This window comes from Astyanax mexicanus, chromosome 15 (genome assembly GCF_023375975.1).
Source record: "Astyanax mexicanus isolate ESR-SI-001 chromosome 15, AstMex3_surface, whole genome shotgun sequence".
NCBI lineage: Eukaryota > Metazoa > Chordata > Actinopteri > Characiformes > Acestrorhamphidae > Astyanax > Astyanax mexicanus.
This window is the reverse complement of record NC_064422.1, coordinates 40478746-40501174: the sequence shown is the minus strand read 5'-3', so window position 1 is coordinate 40501174 and position 22429 is coordinate 40478746. Positions and strand designations below refer to the sequence as shown.

General features: G+C 36.5%; 1 protein-coding gene across 2 annotated transcripts in view; it reads right to left on the bottom strand.

Moving 5' to 3' along the window:
• epas1a (endothelial PAS domain protein 1a) overlaps positions 1–22049 on the bottom strand; it is a 72021-nt gene extending 49972 nt beyond the window's left edge. For both annotated transcript variants that reach the window (XM_049464555.1, XM_022670333.2), the window contains exon 1: positions 21617–22049. In XM_049464555.1, the coding sequence (XP_049320512.1) occupies positions 21617–21642 (26 nt within the window). In that variant the 5' untranslated portion in view covers positions 21643–22049. The remainder of the gene's footprint in view (positions 1–21616) is intronic.
• Between the last annotated feature and the right edge of the window lie 380 nt (positions 22050–22429).

Sequence of the window (22429 nt, the reverse complement as noted above, 5' to 3'; positions counted from 1 at the left end):
TTTTTATGACAAATTTCCAGCTCTCACACACACACACAAACAGAACACTGGATTGAGGAATGCTTATTGTTCCACTTTGTTTGATAAGTGATGCCGCCTTGCCATGAGCACAATGGTCAGTGTTCAACCTCACTCACAAGATATAACCTAACAATGTATAGATGTGTTGGTTCCATACATATATATATATATATATATATATATATATATATATATACAGCTCTGTAAAAAAAAAAAACAATAAGAGGCCACTTTAAAATGATTGGTTTCTTTGATTTTACCGAACTGAAAACCTCTGGAATATAATCAAGAGGAAGATGGATGATCACAAGCCATCAAACCACCAAACTGAACTGCTTGAATTTCTGCACCAGAAGTAAAGCAGCATAAAGATATCCAAAAGCAGTGTGTAAGACTGGTGGAGGAGAACATGATGCCAAGATGTATGATGAAAACTGTGATTAAAAACCAGGGTTATTCCACCAAATATTGATTTCTGATCTCTTAAAACTTTATGAATATGAACTTGTTTTCTTTGCATTATTTGAAGACTGAAAGCTCTACATCTTTTTTTTTTTTTTATTTCAGCCATTTTTCATTTTCGGCAAATAAATGCTCTACATAACAATATTTTTATTTGGAATTTGGGAGAAATGTTGTCTGTAGTTTATAGAATAAAACAACAATTTATTTTACTCAAACAAAAACCTATAAATAGCAAAATCAGAGAAACTGAATTTTTTCCAGAGCTGTGTGTTTATTTATTTATTTATTTGTTTGTTATTTATTATTATGAGGATTAGTAGAGGTGGTGTGTTGAGGGAGGATGTAAGGCTGCTCTGCCAGGCTGAGAGAAAGAGAGAGAGAGAGAGAGAGAGAGAGAGAGAGAGCTCTGTGGTCTGTGGTTGTGGAGAGTGTGTGTGAGGGCGTGTGGCAGAGAGAGGTGAACTCCACATGCCCTTCAGTGTGGTACACCACTGCGGCCTGTGCCACACAAACACACACACACACACACCCTAACGAAACACACACACAGGCCTATGATACACTCCTACTGCTTCTGTTTCTCCTACTTCTATTGTGGTTGGTTTAGTGTAGTGGGTAACAGCACCGCCCTCACTGTGGCAGACCACGGTTCAATTCCCTTCCTGGGTAAAGTGCACCAACCACGACTCCATATTCACTGACCTGTGTAACATAATAACTCCACTAAAATCCACTTGTTCTTGTTCTTTGTGAAATACAGTAGGTCTCTCTGAGTTGTTTATGCATGCTGCACACTGAGTTGTTCTTCAACCTCCACTGTAACTGTAAACCCAGAAGTATGTTACCTTCTGGCTCTCTCCCTTTAGTTAGGCTGTTTTATTTAGATCTGCCGGAGTCATTAGCCACACTCTGATAATGTTTTATATTCTCTGTTTTACATAAATCCAGTCAAAACTAATTCCATCTCTCTGCCTTCCTCCGAGTTACTGACCGCCCACCTGTCTGACCCCCAATACCGATGGATGTTTGAGACCAGACTGATGGAGTTTCTGAAGTCAGCTCTTCTCCATCCATCACCCACCACAGATCAGCTGCACATCATCCATCTTACTCTCCACTACAGACCACACCCAAGCCATTAGTGGCGCTATTATACTTCTGAATATATAAAACCTATGTGGATGTATGAAAGACTTTTTAAATTTTAATTTAAAAGCCGTTCGACCAGTGGTAGGATGGTCCCCCCTTAAATGTGAGTCTTGGTCCTCCCAAGGTTTCTTCCTCCTCCTGCAGCTCTGAGGCAGTTTTTCCTTGCCTCAGCGCTCACTAGGGTTTCTGTGTTGTGTCATTTCTATGTTTAATCTTTTGCCTGACGCTTTGTCCTGTAATCATGTTTCTGTAAAGCTGCTTTGTGCCAACACCAGTTGTAAAAAGCGCTATACAAATACATTTGATTTGATTTGATTAGTTTGAATCCAAATAAATTAAGTCTGTTTTACATAAAATTGGATATTTCCAAACAATACTCAAACTATTTTGAGTTAGTTGAACATTTATGAGCACATTTACATTCAAACCGAGATCTTTGAGTTGAACCAACTTAACTGTATACCAATAATAACTGAGTTTAGTCTGTTGCCATTGGCAGCTTCGTTTTCCATTGGCTTCTGTCACAATCTATTTGCATACTGGGTGTGTCCAACAGTTTCTGACTAACACTCACCACCAGTGTGTAGTGATTCCCCCCGGGGCTACCTTAGATAAACTTGTAGATCATATATTATGATTAAAAGCTTGGTCTCTGTGTTGTAGCTGTAGAACAAGCATCATTTACTGAGCTGCAGTAACTCTGTGTTCTCGCTGTGCTCTCAGTACTTTTAATTCTTTACTGTTTCCATTCATCTACTTTTCTATGAGTATTTAAAAAAAAATTGTTGAATGAAACCAGAAAGAAGACTTAATACAAGTTCAGGAAAATATAAATTTTAAATATATATGTATATGTATTTGTTAAGTTCATTGTACTTAAAAATTATATTACATGAGCTTAAAATGTATTAGGTAATCGGTTACAACAAAAGTTTTGAGTTTAGTCAACTTATCGGGTTTTACAGTGTAGTAAAAGAAAATATATTTAGAAAAATGAGTCAATCAGGAAAAGCACTGTCTATGTTAAACCGTGAATTAGTATTCATGGCCACGCCCACCTCGGCTCGGAAACGCCCACAGACAGAGCTGAAGCCGGGCTGCAGCAGAGCCGACACTGTCTCTCGTAAGCTAAAGAGCTTATAGCTCTGTTTACAGCAGCTAGTTAATGTTAATGTTAGCTATCTTGTGTAAGTAACTATAGGTTTAAATAGGATCTCCGGTGGATTCAGTGTTTTACCGAGACCTTAAAAGAACACTAGGGAAGCACGGTTTAACAAGGTAGCTCAACTTGACAGACTCTGGGGCTTTGATGTGGTGAAACTGCCCAAGCACCCAATCAGCAAGTCGCACAGCGGCATTGAAACATTTCTCGGCCACAGGGGAGTCTGACGTTAAGCGAAGTTTAAGGGTTAACTCTATCTAGCACTCAGTGCTGTATCTTTATAACTAAGGCTGTATCTCTGAAAACCTTTTGTCCTTTTAGAGTTTTAGAGCTGTAAAATTGACTGTGGGGGAAGGCAGCAGGTTGCTGTTCTCTGCTGAAGTGCTGTTAGCCAATCAGAGGCGATATGTTTGCATGTATGAATATTCATGAGCAAGAGCCGAAAACCTGTCTTTCTTCAGAGACCTCTAATTCAGTGATCTAAAGCTAAAGGGCTAAATAAAAACACCTGAGCACTTCTTAAAAACAAAAAAAAACATCTCACAGGGCATTCATTCATACTAGAGACCAGAACTACACTGTTTAAAATGAATGAAAAAATGATGAAATGAGATCTTTAATACAGAATAATAGAAAGAAGAACTGGTATTTTGGCTCCTGAGCTCCCCCTACAGTTGGGGAGTAACAGATCTTAACTTAAATGGTGCTAATACAAATTGCACTGTGAGCTTTCCCTCACATGCACGTCATCACATGCTTTGCACGTGCACTTGCTAGCAAGCTGAAAGATACAAAGCCAGCATCTGAACTGTGGTGGAAGAATAATACAGTATAAAGAAGTTCTAAATCACTATATTTAGATGGTCCATTATTGGAAGCCTCATATATGCTCACTTAACATTAATCTAACGTTTACATGAATATATATTTATTTATTTAGTGCAACTGAACTCTAAACTGATCCTAATCATAATATTAGATTAATTACGTGATTAATTAAGAGAATTAGTTAGTTAGTAATTATTTTTGCGCGTTTTGAGCCCTGCAAGGCGTATTTTTTTGCGTCCTCTCGATACCAAAGACACACAGACGCCCTAAATCCAGCTGCGCGATACACAATTGACTGGTGCACTATAGATCACTAAAAAAGGGCCCAGAAAAATAAAATTCTTTCAGTATTTAAAAACTAATCATTATATCAATCAAGGGTGTCAAAAGTATTCACATTCATTACTCAAGTAGAAGTATAGATACTGGGGTTTTAAAATACTTGAAGTATCAACTCAAACTTTTTACTTAAAGCAGCGCTAGGTAGGATTCCCTTGATTTTTGATCTTTTTAAAGAAGTGAAATTACAGCTTGAAACTCACTGCAGTGCTGCATTGAGGTGTAATAGGAGGAATAGCGGTGCTCTCGTGTCTGTGCCGGAGCTCCTCCGAGCTCAAACCAGACTCTGTAAGTTTTCCGAGGCGGCTGCGACCAACGCTCGCGAGAACTGCAACCTGCTTTCCGACCTCTAACAGTTCTACAAGGACTACTGTTTCATTCTTTACAAACTAACATACAGACACTCTGGCAGAAGCTGAAAAGAGACCGAATATGTCTGCGAAAGCCAGAAAATGAGAAAGAGAAACTAATTCGCCTGAAACATTTATTACACTCTGCAACTGTAGGGGGAGCCCACGGGCACAAAATCTCAATCCTACCTAGTGGAGCTTTAATTAAAAGTGTAAAAGTACTGCTGTTAAAACTACTTAAAATATAAAAGTAAAAGTAATGTAAGGACAAAAATGACAGAAGCCTAGGCCGCACTACCGAGGCCTATAGTGCACTAAACCCCTGATGACTAGATGACTATAAGAACTGAAATGGTGCTTAAAAAAGTCTTCAGAGGAATGTTATATATTAAATATTAAATATTTTACAGACTCACACAGACAGCATCATACCAGCTGTAGACTGTAGATTTGCACAATGAACTCAAGTACCAGTCAAAAGTTTGGACACATTAATTTCTCTTTTTTTTCTACATTTTTTGCAGATTAATATTAAAGCATCAAATCTATGGTATATGAATTTACAGAGTTATGCAGTAAACAAAACAGAAAAATAGTCAACAAAATATATATGTTTTGTTTTATAAAGTAGAAGCTTTTGCTTTGATGCCAGTGTTGCCTACTCTCATGCAATTGTAAGCATAATCAAGATAATCCTCATTTTTTATTATTTTTTTATATATGTACAATTTTCATATTTTGAATTTAAATACTGCAGTTATGAAATTTAATTAAATATTGAGAATAATTACACTCTCTGTAAACACAATATGCTCTCAATTACATATTTATCACAATATGATTAAATATTGTCATATCACACAGCTCTAGTAGTACATTAAAATTGGTTTATGCAAACCGCTGCAAGCTAATTATGATTCATACCTATTATTCCATAACACCAAACACACACACACACACACACACAGACAGAAACACACACACACACACACACACACACACAAACCCATACACAGTCAGTCACACAGTCACACAGTAGTTCGTTTAATAGGTTAACACACTTTCCCACACACTGTTAGATCTGGTTTTGGTAAATGTGTCACAGTGGTGGAGCTCTGTGTGTGTGTGTGTGTGCGTGTGTGTGTGTATTTGTAAAACAGAGTAGCAGAAAGTTTGGCCTGCAGGAATGTGCTAATCTTCCCACCATTACAGAGCTGCAGATCTGGCAACATGCCCCAACTTTACTTGCAACTTTTTTTTACAGTTTTTAACATGATAAAAACTTCGCTACAGCATTACAGTGACCATCTAAAAAGATTTACTGTAGTTTTTACACAGTAAAAGCCTCTGTCTTGTGAGCCTGGCTGGACAAGATGGCCCAAATTATACATCACGTTATATTATTTCTTAATTTTGATCGAAACAATATGATTCAAGACCAATATGATCAACATAATTACACATAAAAACTAAGAAAAACAGCCAAAAACAGACGTCTATACCTACACTATTTATTGTAATGCATTTTTAAATTAGGGCTGCACAATATATCAATTGAGAATCGGCATCGCAATGTGCACAAGCAGAGTAGACACACCGCAGGCTCTGCAATGGGGGGCTCTATGATTTTTGCAATGCAGAGATCACAGACAAAATCAGGCTTGAAATTTATTTTAAATAATAAAACTAAAATATAATAAGAGAAAAAGCCCAAAAAAGGAAAATAAAACAGATCAGTATATACATATTATGCCACAACTGACTATTGCCCAAAATGTTAAATCCCAAAGTCAGATTATATTTTCATACACCAATTTTATATATATTATTAATATATTGTATATTGAAACATTAACATGTTCTTTAATATCGTAATATATATATATTTTAGAACAACATAATAGCACAAACCCAAATACTGTGCAACCCTTCGTGAAGTAGTGTACAGTGTAAAACATATTTTAAATATAATATAATGTTTACACATGTATATATCTTATATATATATATTGAATTATTTTGATTATTGCCCATCCCTTCTTGTGCACAAAATATGCTAGAACATGTACCTCTATTATATAGACACTTACAATATGCTGACAGGCAAAAAGTCATGGGAGAGCAGTGTGTTATTTATTGTAATTTTTTTTTGGCAGATTGGCCTAATATTATACAGGTCTAATATATAATATAAACAGGTCTAATATTATACCATTATATCATTTATATCATAATTTTAATGCAAAACTGTGGTATGTCCAAAACAGCTTTACTTTACTTTGAAAAGGGAAAAAAAATCCTTCTCAGCTTTTAATAGACATTAATGTAAAAATATTTTATTTTGGATCATTTTATTGGCCTATTCATTGCAAAAAAAAAGTAAAAAAAAAAAAATACTGACCTATATACGCATGTGTGTGTGTGTGTTATGTAAGTACTGTATTCCTAACCTCAGTCAGGTGATGCCAACCCTTCGCCCAGTGACTCTCACTATACTGTAATCATAAAACTGTCTAGACACAGAGAGATCATGAACTGAAGTGGAGCAGAGGAGATTTTATACAGTGCTTAATCATTTATTCAATTTATTATTCTGTTTAATTAGGTCAAAATATACACTGTGTAAAATGTATCTGGTGAACTGGGGTAAAATAAAAAATCAAATAAATAAAACTACACTGTAAATATGGTTCATCCCTTCAATCTTAAACACTTAATGTAGACAAAAAAACTTTAAAATTGGCATATTAAACTCAAATTAAATAATGATCGGTTCGGGGTATTTACTTAAGTATTAGTTTTTGTGGTGAAATGGACATTAAAAAAAGTACATAAGCTGCAAGGTCTGTCACAATAATCACAATTTAACGGTTTATTGTTCAATATATGGACACATTTCAATCCTTTTTTCTGACATTAATATTGCCTGTTATTATGCTTAATTAAGGATATTTATTACAAAAACTGTACAAATATCCTAATGTCTATATATTCTTAATATATTAAAGGTTGAAAGACACAAGTTTTTTTCATGGCAAAGTTAAAATGTATTTCGAAAACGAGAATGTAACACACCCTCATTCTTAACGGCTAAAATAAATCAACCTATCACCACCAATCACCACACAGACTGACCTGTTCCTGGAAGGCGGCTTTTCAGTACACAGACACACACACACACACAGATGCACACAGAGACACAATGACACACATTGACAGACTGACAGACAGATAGATAAACAGACACAAAAACAGAAACACACACACACAGAAACACACTCAGAAACATACACGGAAAAACACATAGAAACCACATGCGTACACAGATGCAGAGACAGAGAGACATACAGACAGAGAAACACAGAGACAAAGACACACAGACACACACAGAGACACACATACAGACACACCACAGACACAAGCACAGACATGCACAGAGACACACACAATTACACACATACACAGACAAACAGAAACACAGCAGAAACACAAGTGCACACACAGACACACACACACATGCACACGCATGCACACATGCACACACAGACACACACACACATGCACACGCATGCACACATGCACACACAGACACACACATGCACACAGGCAAGCACGAACACACACACACATGCACACACACATGCATGCACACACACACACACACACATGCACACACACACATGCATGCATAAACATGCACACACGGACACACACAGACATGCACACACATGCATGCACACACACACAGACACACACACACATGCACACACAGACATGCATGCATAAACATGCACACACGGACACGCACAGACATGCACACACATGCATGCATAAACATGCACACACATGTACACACGGACACACACAGACATGCACAGACATGCATGCAGAAACATGCACACACGGACATGCACAGACATGCATGCAGAAACATGCACACACGGACATGCACAGACATGCATGCAGAAACATGCACACACGGACACGCACAGACATGCATGCAGAAACATGCACACACGGACACACACAGACATGCACACACATGCACACACGGACACACACAGACACATGCACTCACACACAGACAGATGTAAAATCTCCAGAAAGGTAAAACATAGTAAAACACAAAATTATGAAATCTGAATAAAAGAAACGACAGAGTACAACACTGCCATCTAGTCGGCACTGTTTAACCAAAACACAAAATGAAACACCCATCTTTACATCTACGATAATAAATAAATATCAGTAATGTATTTTTTAAAAATCGATACAGTATTGCAAAACGAAACATTGCAATACTTCGATATATTGATATATCTAAATAGTAGCTTTATTTACGATCATTTTACAGTGAAAAAGGGCCCTAGACTGTACTTTATTAAGCGTAATTCCCTACAGATCAAATAGTTTGGATCAATATTTAAGATATATTGCCCAGCCCTGATTGCAGCTGCTCAATGTAAGTTATTATTGTTGTTGTGCAGAAGCCTGGCCTGTCCTTGGCCTCATTCCTACTGACCCTGTTCATCCGAACGAGCTACTGAAGCCAGTTCCCACACACTCCAGCAGCTGACCTCCAACCCTGAGCCTCCAGCTACTGCTCCTGCTCCATCTCCTGCTTCTCCTCCATCTCCATCTCCTGCTCCATCACAGAGACGCGGCGGAGGAGCCGAAGCAGAGCTGGATTATCAGATAAAGCAGAAGCTCCGGGTGAAGATGAGCAGGCACTGGGCTGTCAGCAGATCTGACACATGGCTGTTCTTTTTTTTTGTGCTGCAGGCGGAGCCACCTTTACTCCAACTTTACACAGTAACGAGCCAGAAAACGCATTAGGAGACACCCATCACCTGGCCACGCCCCCTGGCCTTTACTTATTGATCAGCTTTGATTAAAAGTGTCAGTCAGGTCTTGATGGGTTGGGGTTAAAGGTCAGGAAAGTGTTGCATGTGCACAAGGTCGAGAGAGAAAAAGAAAGATAGATAGATAAGGAGAGACAGTTCTCATTTGTTTTTACTACAGAAGACAATATATGTTGCTTAAGTCATGTGTGCGTGTGTGATGTAGTTTAATCAGTTTAACAGCTTAATATATTTCCCCATTCATTACATATACATATATTCATTATATATATATATATATATATATATATATATATATATATATATATATATATATATATATATATATATATATATATATATATATACACACACACATATATAAATATATATATATATATATATATATATATATATATAAATACAGGAATAATAGTGGGGAACTCAAAATCTAATGTAATCAAATATATCTACATTTTCATTTATATAGTTGCATGGCAGTTGCAAAACTATACACAAATATTCCAATTTAAACAAAACAAATACAAGATTTTTTTTACCCATCACGTCAACAATTTTTGGTAGACAATATATTTATATTTTCCCAGAAACTATAAACAATTTTCTTGCTGGGCGATATGGCCCTAAATTAATATCACGATATTTCATGGTATTGTTGCGATTATGATGTTCTTTTTGATATGACAACATTATTAATTAAAATATATATATATATTTCAAAAATACAATAGTGCAAGAAAATGAAAATATTAAAAAATATTAAAAAATACAAGAATTTGATCAGATTTGTAACAGAAGTCAATGATCCAGAATGTCATGATACTAAAAATGCACTCCAAATATCCAGGATTAAAGAAAAATAAATGATACTGGACAGATATAGTCTCTAGTGGATACATGATGGGAAATTAATTTCCTTTTTCTAAAAACGTAGTCTAAAACGTAATCTAAAAAGTAGTACCCTGATGATTAGTGGTGGGTGATTTGGCACCATATTTCAGGGTACAATATCATTCACGATATTCAAAAATGTTGGCAATATTATTGCGTACGATACTAACTGGATTATATAAAAAATGTAAAATGATTTATAGCCTTGATGGAATTAGTTTCTCAGGGGGACGTCTGTGAAAAATATTTCACACTTCTTGATAAAACTCCTGCATCCGGACTGCAATTGAAAAAACAGGAGGACCAGTGAGTTTTTAGGCTTTTTCTCGGTCACATGACTTTGCGGCGTTCAGTAGCTCCTCCATTTCAACTCGCTGTTGTGTTTTTCCGGGGATCTCCGTAGAAACGCGCGCCCAAAGTGTAATTGCGGTGCGCGGCAGTGGACAAATAGCTATTTTATTAAACGTGAGGAGACGAAACTCAGAGATGTGAATCCGGACGGGACTAAAATTACTGGAGGACCAGAGTTCAGCTAAAAACAGTAGATAATTCAGCCTGTAATTTTCTCAGAAGACCTCTGAGAAAAACATGTTTATGGTCGTTCCGGACAGGAATAAAATCACAGAGGACCCCCCTATAAATGAGAAAATGACCCCAGAACCCCCTGAGAAACTAATCCCATCTGGATAGAGCTTTAGACTGTTTTTATTAGTCCACTAAACCCCAGAAGATGTCATAAGGAGTGAACCCAGGAACAACATGAATAATATATAGGACAGAATCCAGTCCTTTAAAATATATACTAGCCTAGCCTAGTTTCATACTCAACTGGATGAAAAAAATAAATACATATAAATAAAATAAATAAATACAGAAATCACATGACTGCTGGTCTGACCCTCACCCCTCTCACTCTCTCTTTCTCTTTTAATCATTTACTCACTCACTCACTCACTCCCTCTAACAAGATTAGAGGAGCATTCAGGACCACCGGACCACACAGAGACCCCATTCACACTCACACTGCCCCTACTACAGAGATCTCAGCAGCCCCATCATCTCATTCATCTACACTATTACTCTCTATTCTATTACTCTGTATTCTATTACTCTTAATTCTCAAATTAATTCGATTACCTGAATGACTGTTTAAATGCAATATTCAATATTCAAAATTCGATTATTGAGAAAGTCCCTTAAAATGACATTACAGCTGAATATTAGTGGTATATAATATAGATCAAACACTATGATATGTGATAATGCTGGTAAATATCCAGGATAAATAAAGATCATAGATTAGTTTAAGTTCCGCAAAAAAAAAAAAGAAAAATTAGCTTTTTTGAAATGTATTTTTCTCAAGTTATGTGGTTGTATGATGTGAGGTTCACTGTGAAACTTTGCCTCACACTACCACACTTTACCTCTGCCTCACCCTAACTCATTCGGTGATGCTCAGCCACACTCTACCTCACTCTACTAGGGCTGCATCTAATGATTATTTTAGTAGTCGACTAATCTGCTGATTATTTTTCAGATTAATCGATTAGTCAACAGTTATTTCTGCCATGCCCTCCCTCTCTGCTTTCTGTGGGTATGGCTTCTGTTTCTAGCTTTCACTATTGGTTCAAAAACGATAGAAAAAGCTGAACGTGGGATTTAAATGCCCTTCAAATGTCCAGAACATTTTGTGATTGGGTACTTTTGGAGACACAGGCCGAGTTGAGTGTTACCTGAATAACATTGTGTTTTTGTCCCCAGTAATTTGCGTAGTGCTACTAATTGATGATTGGTCGACAACGAACATTTGGAGTCGACAAATTTTTATAACCGACATTGTCGATTATATCGACTAATCGTTGCAGCCCTACACTCTACCACACTTGACCTTGCCTCTGCCTTTACTCTACTTTGCTCTCATGCTCTACCACGCTCTACCTCGATTTTCCATGCTCACTCAACCTCACTTAACAATACTACGACACTTTACCTCTGCCTCACTCTTCCTTGCTCTCACTCTGCTATGCTCTAGCACACTGTACCTCTGCTTCACTCTGCCTCGCTCTACATTGCACTACCTCTGCCTCACTCTACCACACTCAACCATGCTCTACAACACTTTAACACTGCCTCTTATTATCTCACTCTGCCACACATTACATTTGCCTCATTTTATCTCTGCCTCACTCTGCCTCATGTCATGTAATCACAGTCTGCAATGTAAAAAGCTAATATCTGTTGCTGATTGCAGGTAATATACTTTGAGATTAATTTGCTCTTAGTCACAATAGTATAGCAGCTTTTGTTGTGTTCATCATGAAATCTCATATCGTGATCACGATAGAAATCTGATTTATCGTACAGCCCTAGTGATTATGTAATTACACTAAAGCCAATCTCTTATTTCTCTCCCTCACTCTCTCACACACCTGCAGCATCTCCTCTTCCAACCGGCCAATTGAGCTCAAAGCCCTTGGTCTGAAGACATCAGACTAAATTATAGAGCTGACAATAGAGTTGTAGAAACACGACCGCAACCCAATCCGAAGCTGCGAAGGTCCAGAGTGCTGATAAACCAGAACGCTGCAGCAGCACAGGCTGATCCTCAGAGCCCTGTTCTCTCTGCTCGTCTCTCTGTGCTTTTCCACACTCTGAAAGGGAAGAGGACAATTACCTGCTAATCTCCATCTGAGCTGGAACATTACGTCCCCTCTAACGAGCCGGCCACGGCCTGAGCAGCAGCGCTGAGAACAAATCAGGCCTTCTCTAAACGTCCCTCAGGCCTCCAGCAGCTCAGCTAGAAAATGGCTATACTGAATTATATTCCACAGGTAATCCTTCTTCCTGCATGTAGATGTATTAGAAGGCTAGGGGCAGAGTGAGGTAGAGAAATGTAACGTGAGGTACAGTGAAGAAAAGTAAGACATAGTGGCAGCGTGAGACAGTAAGTTAAAGAAAGATATAGGGAGTTATTGGAAGTTTGAGTGAGGTAGAATGTTGGTAGAGTGTGGTAGAGGGAGGTAGGTTGAGCTAGAGGTAGAGAGAGGCAGAGTGAGATAAAGCAAGGCAGCATGAGATTTGTTTGAGGTAAAGTGAGACAGAGCAAGGTAGAGAAAGCCAGAATGAAGGACAGTGAGGTAGACAGAGGCAGAGTGAGGTAGAGCAAGACAGGGGGAGATACAGAAAGTTCAAGTGAGGTAGAAATGGGAGAGGTGAAGCAAAACAAAGCAAGCTAAAATGAGCTAGAATGAAGGAGAGTGAGGTAGACAGAGGCAGAGTGAGATGGAGTGAGGTAGAGCAAAGTTGAGTGAGGTACAATGTTGGTAGAGCAAGGCAGAGGGAAGTAGGGCGAGCTAGAGAGAGCTAAAGCAAAGAAGGCTAAGGCAGAGGAAGCTAGAGTGAGGTAGAGCAAGGCAGCGTGAGATTGAGTGAGGTAAAGGAAGGTAGGGTGAGCTAGAGTGTGGTAGAGAGAGCGTGAGGTGCAGTGAGAAAAGCAAGGAAGAGTGAGGCAGAGCAAACTAGAGTGAGGTAGAGCGAGGCAGCATGAGGTTAAGTGAGCCAGAATGAAGAAGAGTGAGGTAGAGTTGAGGCAGACAGAGGCAGAGTGAGAAAGTGAGTGCGAGTTATGTAGAGGGAGGTAGAGTGGTGAGGTAGTGTGTGGGCAGAGTGGGGTAGAGTGAGCCAGAATGAAGGAGAGTGAGGTAAACAGAGGCAGAGGGAGGTAGAGTGAAGTTGAGTCGGGGAGAGTGAGGTAAAGGTCCACAATGAATGCTCATTTCAAACTACTTCGTATCCTTGGGAAAATAAGTACTAGTGCATCTAACCAGGTGCAGAAAAACCCATTCAGGATCTTTATTTATCATATTTCAGATATATTCAGATATTCAGCAGCATTATCACACATCACATTTTTCTCACCGCCACATTTATACACCCCTAATATGTACAGTACATGACCTCAATCATTTTTACCATGTCAGGCCTACTGGATGCAGCACACTACACTACACTACACTACTTTGTATACATCAAAACAACAACAGCCAACACTAACACAGGACCACCGGGCTACCATGCATCAAAGTGTAAAATTCACAAGAAATCAAAGAGGAAGTGTGCAGAGTGAGGTGTGATTTGTGAATGACTAATTAATTGCAAATATGTGATCAACAGGGTCCTTTCTGACTGAGCCAGCGAGCCCACCACAGCGCAGGTGCCAATAAAAAGACACTGAGTGTTTTGTTGCCTGAGCACCCGATGCAAAACAGAGAGAGAGAGAGAAATAAAAGATTGAGAGAGAGAGAGAAAGAGAGAGAAAGAGACAGAGAGAGAAGGAGAGAGATGCACTTAAGATGATTCAATCACTCATTTTTAGTTTTAGGAAGAAAGGTCATACTACACTCTAGGGGTGTGCAATATTATATTGTATACAAAATATCGTGACACAGAAATATCGTCTAAAAATGTAGTGCATTCTCAAATTAGATGTAATTATTAGACAATTCTGACATAATTGCTACTATTAGATAGAATTGTAAGAATTTAAGGTGCAACGTCCTATTTTATTAACCCTTGTGTGTTTTCATTTTTCATCAAATGATACTAAAAAAAATATTTGTTCTAACTCAAACTCATTGGCATTGGATCATTTTAAGTGAAAAACATCAAAACACATTTTCGATAAACACACACTGTACTACATTTATATATCACCTTACACATTTATATTACATACAGTATGTTTGGGGCTAATAAACATTGCTTCATTTGTAAATTTGAAACTAAACAAATTTTCTACTCATATCTTGAGTTTAATTCATTTTCTTTTACATTTTATTTAAAAAATAATAATAAAAAAAGAGTAGCACTTTTTGAAAGAAATGTAACATAAGAAAGGTAAAGGGCAAATATTAACCATGTAAGCTTGTGTTTATATTGCTTGCAATTTAGGTGAAGCAAGCATGTGTAAAGCATTTTAATGTAAAATTGATTAATTTTGCTGAATTAAATACAAGTAACAAAGTAAACGAGTAACAAAAAATATGAACACCACACAAGGGTTAAACGCTATCAGCATAAAGACAGTCCTGCTCCCTCCTGCACCTCGGCTGCATTGGGTTCGCGGCTCTCCGGGCTATTCTCAGCTCTCAGTCTGAACTTTAAAACAGTCAGACATTTTCATTTCTCTCAGCCTTAACTGCACCGGTTGTCTTCTTAATTCGATTCCTCAGGCCAACAATTTCTGCCCATAAATAACACCAGTATATTCCTCCTCCCAGCACTTCCAGCGCTTCATCCAAATTGGAAAACAATTTAATCCAGTTTCAGCTTTACAAAGGCAAATGGGGCCCTTACCAAACATAAATCACTAAATCACATTAGGGCCCTTCTTTGTAGCCCTATTAGGCTTCTCACGCAGGCAGACAGACAGGCCTCCATCACAGTAAACTGCTGCCAGAAACATTCTGACAGATATACAGTAGATTAGAGAGTTTAGAGTCTTTTTTATCCTTTTATTTAGAAATAAAGGCCCATCATACTAAAGCAGATCTTATATTAAATACATAAAATGCTGTTTCCCATCAAAATGAACATTAGAATCAGAAGAAGCACCCTAACAGAAGAAGATATTTTACATTACTTTAGTGATTCAGTTCAAAATGTTCAAAACTCATTTATTATAAAGATGTATTAAACACAGAGTGATCTATTTTAATTAGGTAGATGTAGTATCAGTGCATCTCGGTGGATAACAAAAATGGCACGGATTGGTCAATGGGTGGCGCTATAACAAGAAAAGTTATATATATATATAGTAGGGGTGTCACGATTCTCTAAATCCTCGATTCGATTTTATTTCCGATTTTAGGGTCACGATTTGATTCGATTCTCGATTTTATTTATTTATTTTTTTTACAGCAGAGAGGCCTATGCCAGTTTTAGATTAGTCTATGGTCAGTCATTGGTTTGATTAATTATCTTACTTCAAAAGGTGGGCTTGATATAAGTGATGCAAAGTGATACAAGTGATCTGTAACACACCACATTAGGCACTAATGGTCAAATTTAAATAATTTAATTAAGATATATATGTAATGCCATCTAGTGGCTTTTTTTGGTAGCAGCAGTGTGCACTATTAAAACAGCAATGTGCAACATAAAATAAATAATAAAAAAATACAGAAACAGTCATGTACAAAATAATAGAACAATTAGAGCCTTAACAAACTGAACTCTATTCTACTGTAACAGTTAAACATGAAAAATAAGACTTTAAGACTTTTTCAGTCCCTGAGAAGGGGAAGGAAAGTTTTTTTCTTTAATAAAGATATATTATTAACTTTATCTGAGAGAAAGATGCTCCTTAAGGTACCAAAACTATTAACATATTTGAGGCTAGACAAAACAATTGTTATTTTTATATTTTTAAGTTTTTCTTTAAGAAGATGAGAATGTCCACATTCTCTGGAGAAAGAGCTGCTCTTTGAGCAGTCAGAGTGACCGCGGCGTTGGCTACTGTGTGCTGTGCCATTTGCGTAGCTTAGCGTGAGGAATCGTCAATCCTCTTTTTGACTTCAAGGCTCGAGACCATGACATAATTTCGATCGATTTCGATGAAATATCGAAATCGTGACACCCTAATATATAGTTTTCACATTTTGCTCAATAACTCCAAAACCATAAGACCTACATTCAAAATTCTTTTTTGCTAAAATCCTTGGGTCAATACCTACAACTTTGCAATTTGGACCATGCACTTCCGCCCACTTCGATTTTTTGCTAATTTGCATTATATGCGAAACATACTTTTGCAAACTAGTCCTAGGAATTTTGACCAATCCTGACATGTTTGGTATTAAAATACTCGTGAGAACACATTCAACAAAAAAAGTTGATATCTGTAAACAATATGGCCACCATATGCAAATGAGTCTTTCTGGATATATGCCCCATTCACTCCAACAGTTGAATCTGGAACACTGTTTCTCAGCAACAGTGCAACTTAGTAAGCTGAAACTTTGCATACAGAATCCATTATACAAACTCTGATGGATATTTAAAGGACAACTTCATTAATCAAAATGGCTGAACACCATCCACCAATCAGCATTCAGCAGGAATTTTGGCTGGCTTTCTGAACACAACTTTGTGAACATACTGGTTGAAGTCTCCTAATCAAAAAACAGTAACATATAGACGCCTTTTGACTAATTCACTTTGATTTAACTCGCTTGATGAATTTTCTACAAAGTTCATTAGATTTGTATGTGAATTTAAGCCTATGCTTTACAATAATAAAAGACTTTTAATAATCTAAAAATGTGACCAAGTGTCTCAAATATATTATATTGATTATACATCACCATTCTACGCTCTAGTAAACACCATTGTGTCGCTTGGTGCTTGAACACGCTGATTGTCGCTTGTGGATATATTTTCTTTTATTGTTGATTATTATGACTTACAGCCAATGAAAACCCCAAAAAAATCAGTATCTCAGAAAATTAGAATACTACATAAGACCAATTGGTAGTTTTGGCAGTGTGCCAAATCCTGCTGGAAAATGTTTACCCTTTTATTTAGAAACAAAGGCCCTTCATACTTCAGCAGATCTTATATTAAATACATTAAATGCTGTTTCCCATCAAAATGATCTTTATAATCTGAAGTAGCACCCCAACAGACTAAGATATTTTACTTTATTTTAGTAATTCAGTTCAAAATATGAAACTCATATATTATATAGATGTATTAAACACAGAGTGATCTATTTTAAGCGTTTATTTATTTTATTGTTGATAATTATAACTTACAGCCAATGAAAACCCCCAAAAAATCAGTATTCCAGAAAATTAGAATATTACATAAGACCAATGGTAGTTTTGTCAGTGTGGGCAGTGTGCCAAATCCTGCTGGAAAATGTTTACCCTTTTATTTAGAAACAAAGGCCCCTCATACTTCAGCAGATCTTATATTAAATACATTAAATGCCGTTTCCCATCAAAATGATCATCATAATCAGAAGAAGCACGCCAAAAGATAAAGATAAGCCAGACCTTCCAGCCAGACAATCAAGAGATCAAAGATTAAAGTGGAAACGGCCAATAGAAACCCCAGTCTATAAAGATAAAACTGGGCTAATGTGCAGAACTCATGTGAAAAAGGTGTTAACTGCTCTAAACCAGCTCAGAATAATGCAAATCTCTTTCTACTGTTAGCTAATTATTACCAAATACAACCAAACAGGGCTCGGGCCTCTGATTAATAGTCGAACTCCAACTGCACAGGAAATCTGAGGCAATTAAAAACACCTCTCACAAACATAAAACTAAAATTTACTCTAAAAAACGTAACTCTCAATTCCTCAACTCCATATTATTGAATATATATATAAAGTATTTAAAATTAAAAACTCTAAAAACACTTAATCAACTTCGATATGCAACTTAAAAAAAAACTAAACTCCTCAAATTAAAACATTTGTCACACCTTCCAATGCTTCTACTGACTTTTCCACCTTCACAAACTCCAACTCCCAGAATGCACCTCTCAATCCTGTGTCTCAGCCAGCCAATCAGCACCTGATTGTTAGATCTGCTTCTGTGTTCTGAGTAATTACTGGGGGTTTTCTATGTATAAATACAAGTCTGTTTGTCCGGTTTCTCGCGAAGTATTGCCCCTGTTATTCAGCTGCATACCGAGCGTTATTTCTTTGATTATCTATTTCCGTGTATGACCTATTTTTTGGCTTTTGTCTCTGATTTTGTCTTGCCCTTTTGGTTAGTTCATTTGGCTGTTTTGTTCTGGTTTAGACCCTTATTTCCTGTTTATTGTTTATCCCTTTTGGACTGTGATTTGGCTCTGATGTTTTGGTCTGTGTTGTTTGTGTTTTGTACTGTTGTTAGTACTCAGTTTAAGCTTGTTGGTTTGGCTCTGTTTATTAAAACCTCTCCTGATTTTTACTGCAAGCGTCTCACTCCTGTCTGTGGCGTCACAACATTAACCTCAAATCGCTTCTTTAAATACTGATTTAATTTAAATGAAATAAAAGAAAAAAGAAAAACAGTACAAAACACAACAACTGCTTAAACTCAAATTCAACCCATGCTACTGTCTCATATTATTGGAAGAAGTTACAATCTAAAGGATTTTAGATTAGGGAATCTAAAAAACACTAAAAACACACCTCCTCAATCTAAAATCTACCTTAAATCTACCTTAAATTACATAAAATGCAAAAAGAGAAACACAACTCAACTTAACCCCCAACTCCCACCTTTATTACTGAATTAATTCATATTACGTCAAATTTAAAACACTTAATAAAACATGTTAACTTCTCAAGCTCAACTCCAAACTCAACTTCTACCTCAAATATGGATTATTATTATTATTATTATTAAATACCTGGTCAAAATAAGGTTTACCACTTACTATGGTAATAAAAACACCAATCCAACCAAACTTAAAGCAGGTTTGGGTCTTATTATTGAGCAAAAACACATAAAAACACTCCTCACTAACTCAATTCCTACCTCCAAATCCTAAAATTTAGATTTAAATATATGTATAATATTAAAACGCTAAAAATAACTCCCCAAACTCAGATCATACTGAACACAAAAATTGATTATTATCAATAAATACAATTTACTATGGGAAAAAAACACCAATTCAACCAAATTTAAGGCAAGTTTGAGAAATTTTATTTTATTATTATTGAGCCCAAACACCTAAAAACACATTAACTTCTCAAACTCAATTCCTCCTGACTTTTATTTTAATTACTGAATTACTGATTGCAATTCAATCCTAAATCAAAATCATACCTCAAACTACATCTACAACTACAAAACAGGCCCTCATCTCCTACCTAATGTTCCTGGAAGTTATTGTTTTATTATATTTAAATTATAGACCAGTATAAAACACTAAAAAACAACTCAACTACTCAAACTCAACTCATAATGAAACACAAATACAGATTATTTTAAATACCTGCTCAAAATAAGGTAAACCTCAAAAACAAACTCAATTCCTCACACCTATTATTACTGAATGTATTTAAACTATTAAATTAAAAAAAAAAACACCTCAAACTCAACTATAAACCCAAACCTGCTCAAAATAAGGCCATCTACTTATTATGGTAATAAATACCAATCCAACCAGTCGTATTAGTACACTAAAACACTTAATATTCAACAGTTTATCTACTCAAACTCAATTCCCACAGCATAGTGTAGATTTTTTTATTATAAAATCAAAACACCTTAAACTCAACTATAAACCAGCGAATTAACTTCTATATCATATTCTGACATTTAGATTTAAATTATAGAACTTTAAAAACAGTAAAAAAATATATAAATCCAATCCAACCAAACTCAGAACCAGTTAGACCCATATTATTGAGTCACAACATTTTTTTAATTACTTTGAAAAATACTGAATTTATTTAAATAACAAAAGAAAAACACCTCAAACTCAACTGTGAACCAAACCTCAATCCAACTCCTATCTCATATTGCTGGAATTTAGGTCTAAATGAAATAACATAAAATAAAAACACCTCAACTCATACTAAAAACAAATACATTTGTCAAAGACCTGTTTAAAATAAGGTCAACCATTTAATGCAGCAATTAACACCAATCCAAAATACTTAAAAAAATTAACTCCTCAAACTCAATTCCTTCCACTTATACCTGAATTTATTTTGATCACAAAATCAAAAACACCTCAAACTCAACCTCAACTCAGAATTCTACCTCACAGTGCTAAAATTTTGATTTAAATGATATAAAAAAAACACCTTAACTCATACTTAACACAAATACGATTCTCAAAAGACCTGCTCAAAATAAGTCAACTATTTAACATAGCAATTAAAACCAATCCAAGCAAACTACTCCAACTCCAAAATACTTAAAAAAATACTTTTTTAACTCTTCAAACTCAATTCCTGCGAAATATTACTGAATTTATATCCATTATAAAATCAAAAACACCCTGAACACAAATACGATTCTCAAAGACCTGCTTAAATTAGGTCAACCATTTAGTACAACAATTAACACCAAACTACTCCAACTCCTCAAACTAAATTTCTTCCTTAAATTGCATAATTTATTTCAATAACAAAAAAAAATCAAAAACACTTAAAAACTTAAGCTCAACTAAAAAAACTCTACCTTATATTGCTGAAATTTAGAATTAAATTATAGAACATTAAAAACATACAAAAAACAACTCAACTCATGATAATATATTAAATACAGCAATTAACACCAATCCAACCAAACTAAAAAAAACAATCCGAAATACTTAAAAAAAAACACTTTAACTCCTCAAACTCAATTACTATCAATACAACATCAAAAACACCTCAAAACTTAACCTTAACTCGTAGAACTCTACTGCATATTGCTGAAATTTAGATTCAAATTATAGAACATTAAAAGTCTATTAAAAGTCTAAGCACAACTCAATTTATGATAATACATTAAAAATATTAAAAACAAATAAAACTCCAGAGGTTTTCTTACCTTCTCTTCTCTTTCTCTGAGGTCATGGTTGAGTCCTGTGGGAGAGAAGATCCAGCTCGAAGAACGTCCTTCACTCAACTCTATTCAAGTCAACTCTGTTCAACTCAACTCTATTCAACTCAACTCTGTTCAACTCAACTCTATTCAAGTCAACTCTGTTCAACTCAACTCAGTTCAACTCAACTCTAAACAGCAACTCAACTCAACTGGAACTCAGAACATCCACCAGTGGTTATCTCCCCTGCTGAGGGTCCATGCTGAGTCCGGGGGGTTTGTGCGGTAGTTCTCCGGTACTGGTACCGGTACCGGTACTGGTGCTGGTGGGATTGGTCGAGTGCAGTCTCAGAACACTGCCGAGGATCGCACTCCCTCTCCCAGTCTGAGCTGCTCCTCTCTCCGGGCGCTTTAAAGGTCGATAGCGCTCTGAGCTCCAGCTCCGTGTCCTTTACTGCTGTTTAGCTGGGCTTCAGCCAGTTCCCCCACAGCCCACCCGCATTCAGCACCCAACCCCACCTGTACTCAGCACAGACCCCGCCCCCTCAACCTCTATTGGCTGGAATGGTAGACTCTCAAAGGTAGAGCGCTCAAAGGCAGGGCTGGAAGGGTGAACTGCTAGCCAATCAGAGAGCGACAAAAATATTCAAGCAGCCAATCACAATTTAGAAGCCACTCCCACTCCAGGGAGAAATATCACAACAGCACCAGCCAATCACAGCAGAGTGAACTCTAAATGATATTGCTTTAGTTTAAAGTTTAAACCATTAGATATATAGATAGAAACTCAACTATAAACCAGCCAATCAACTCCCACCT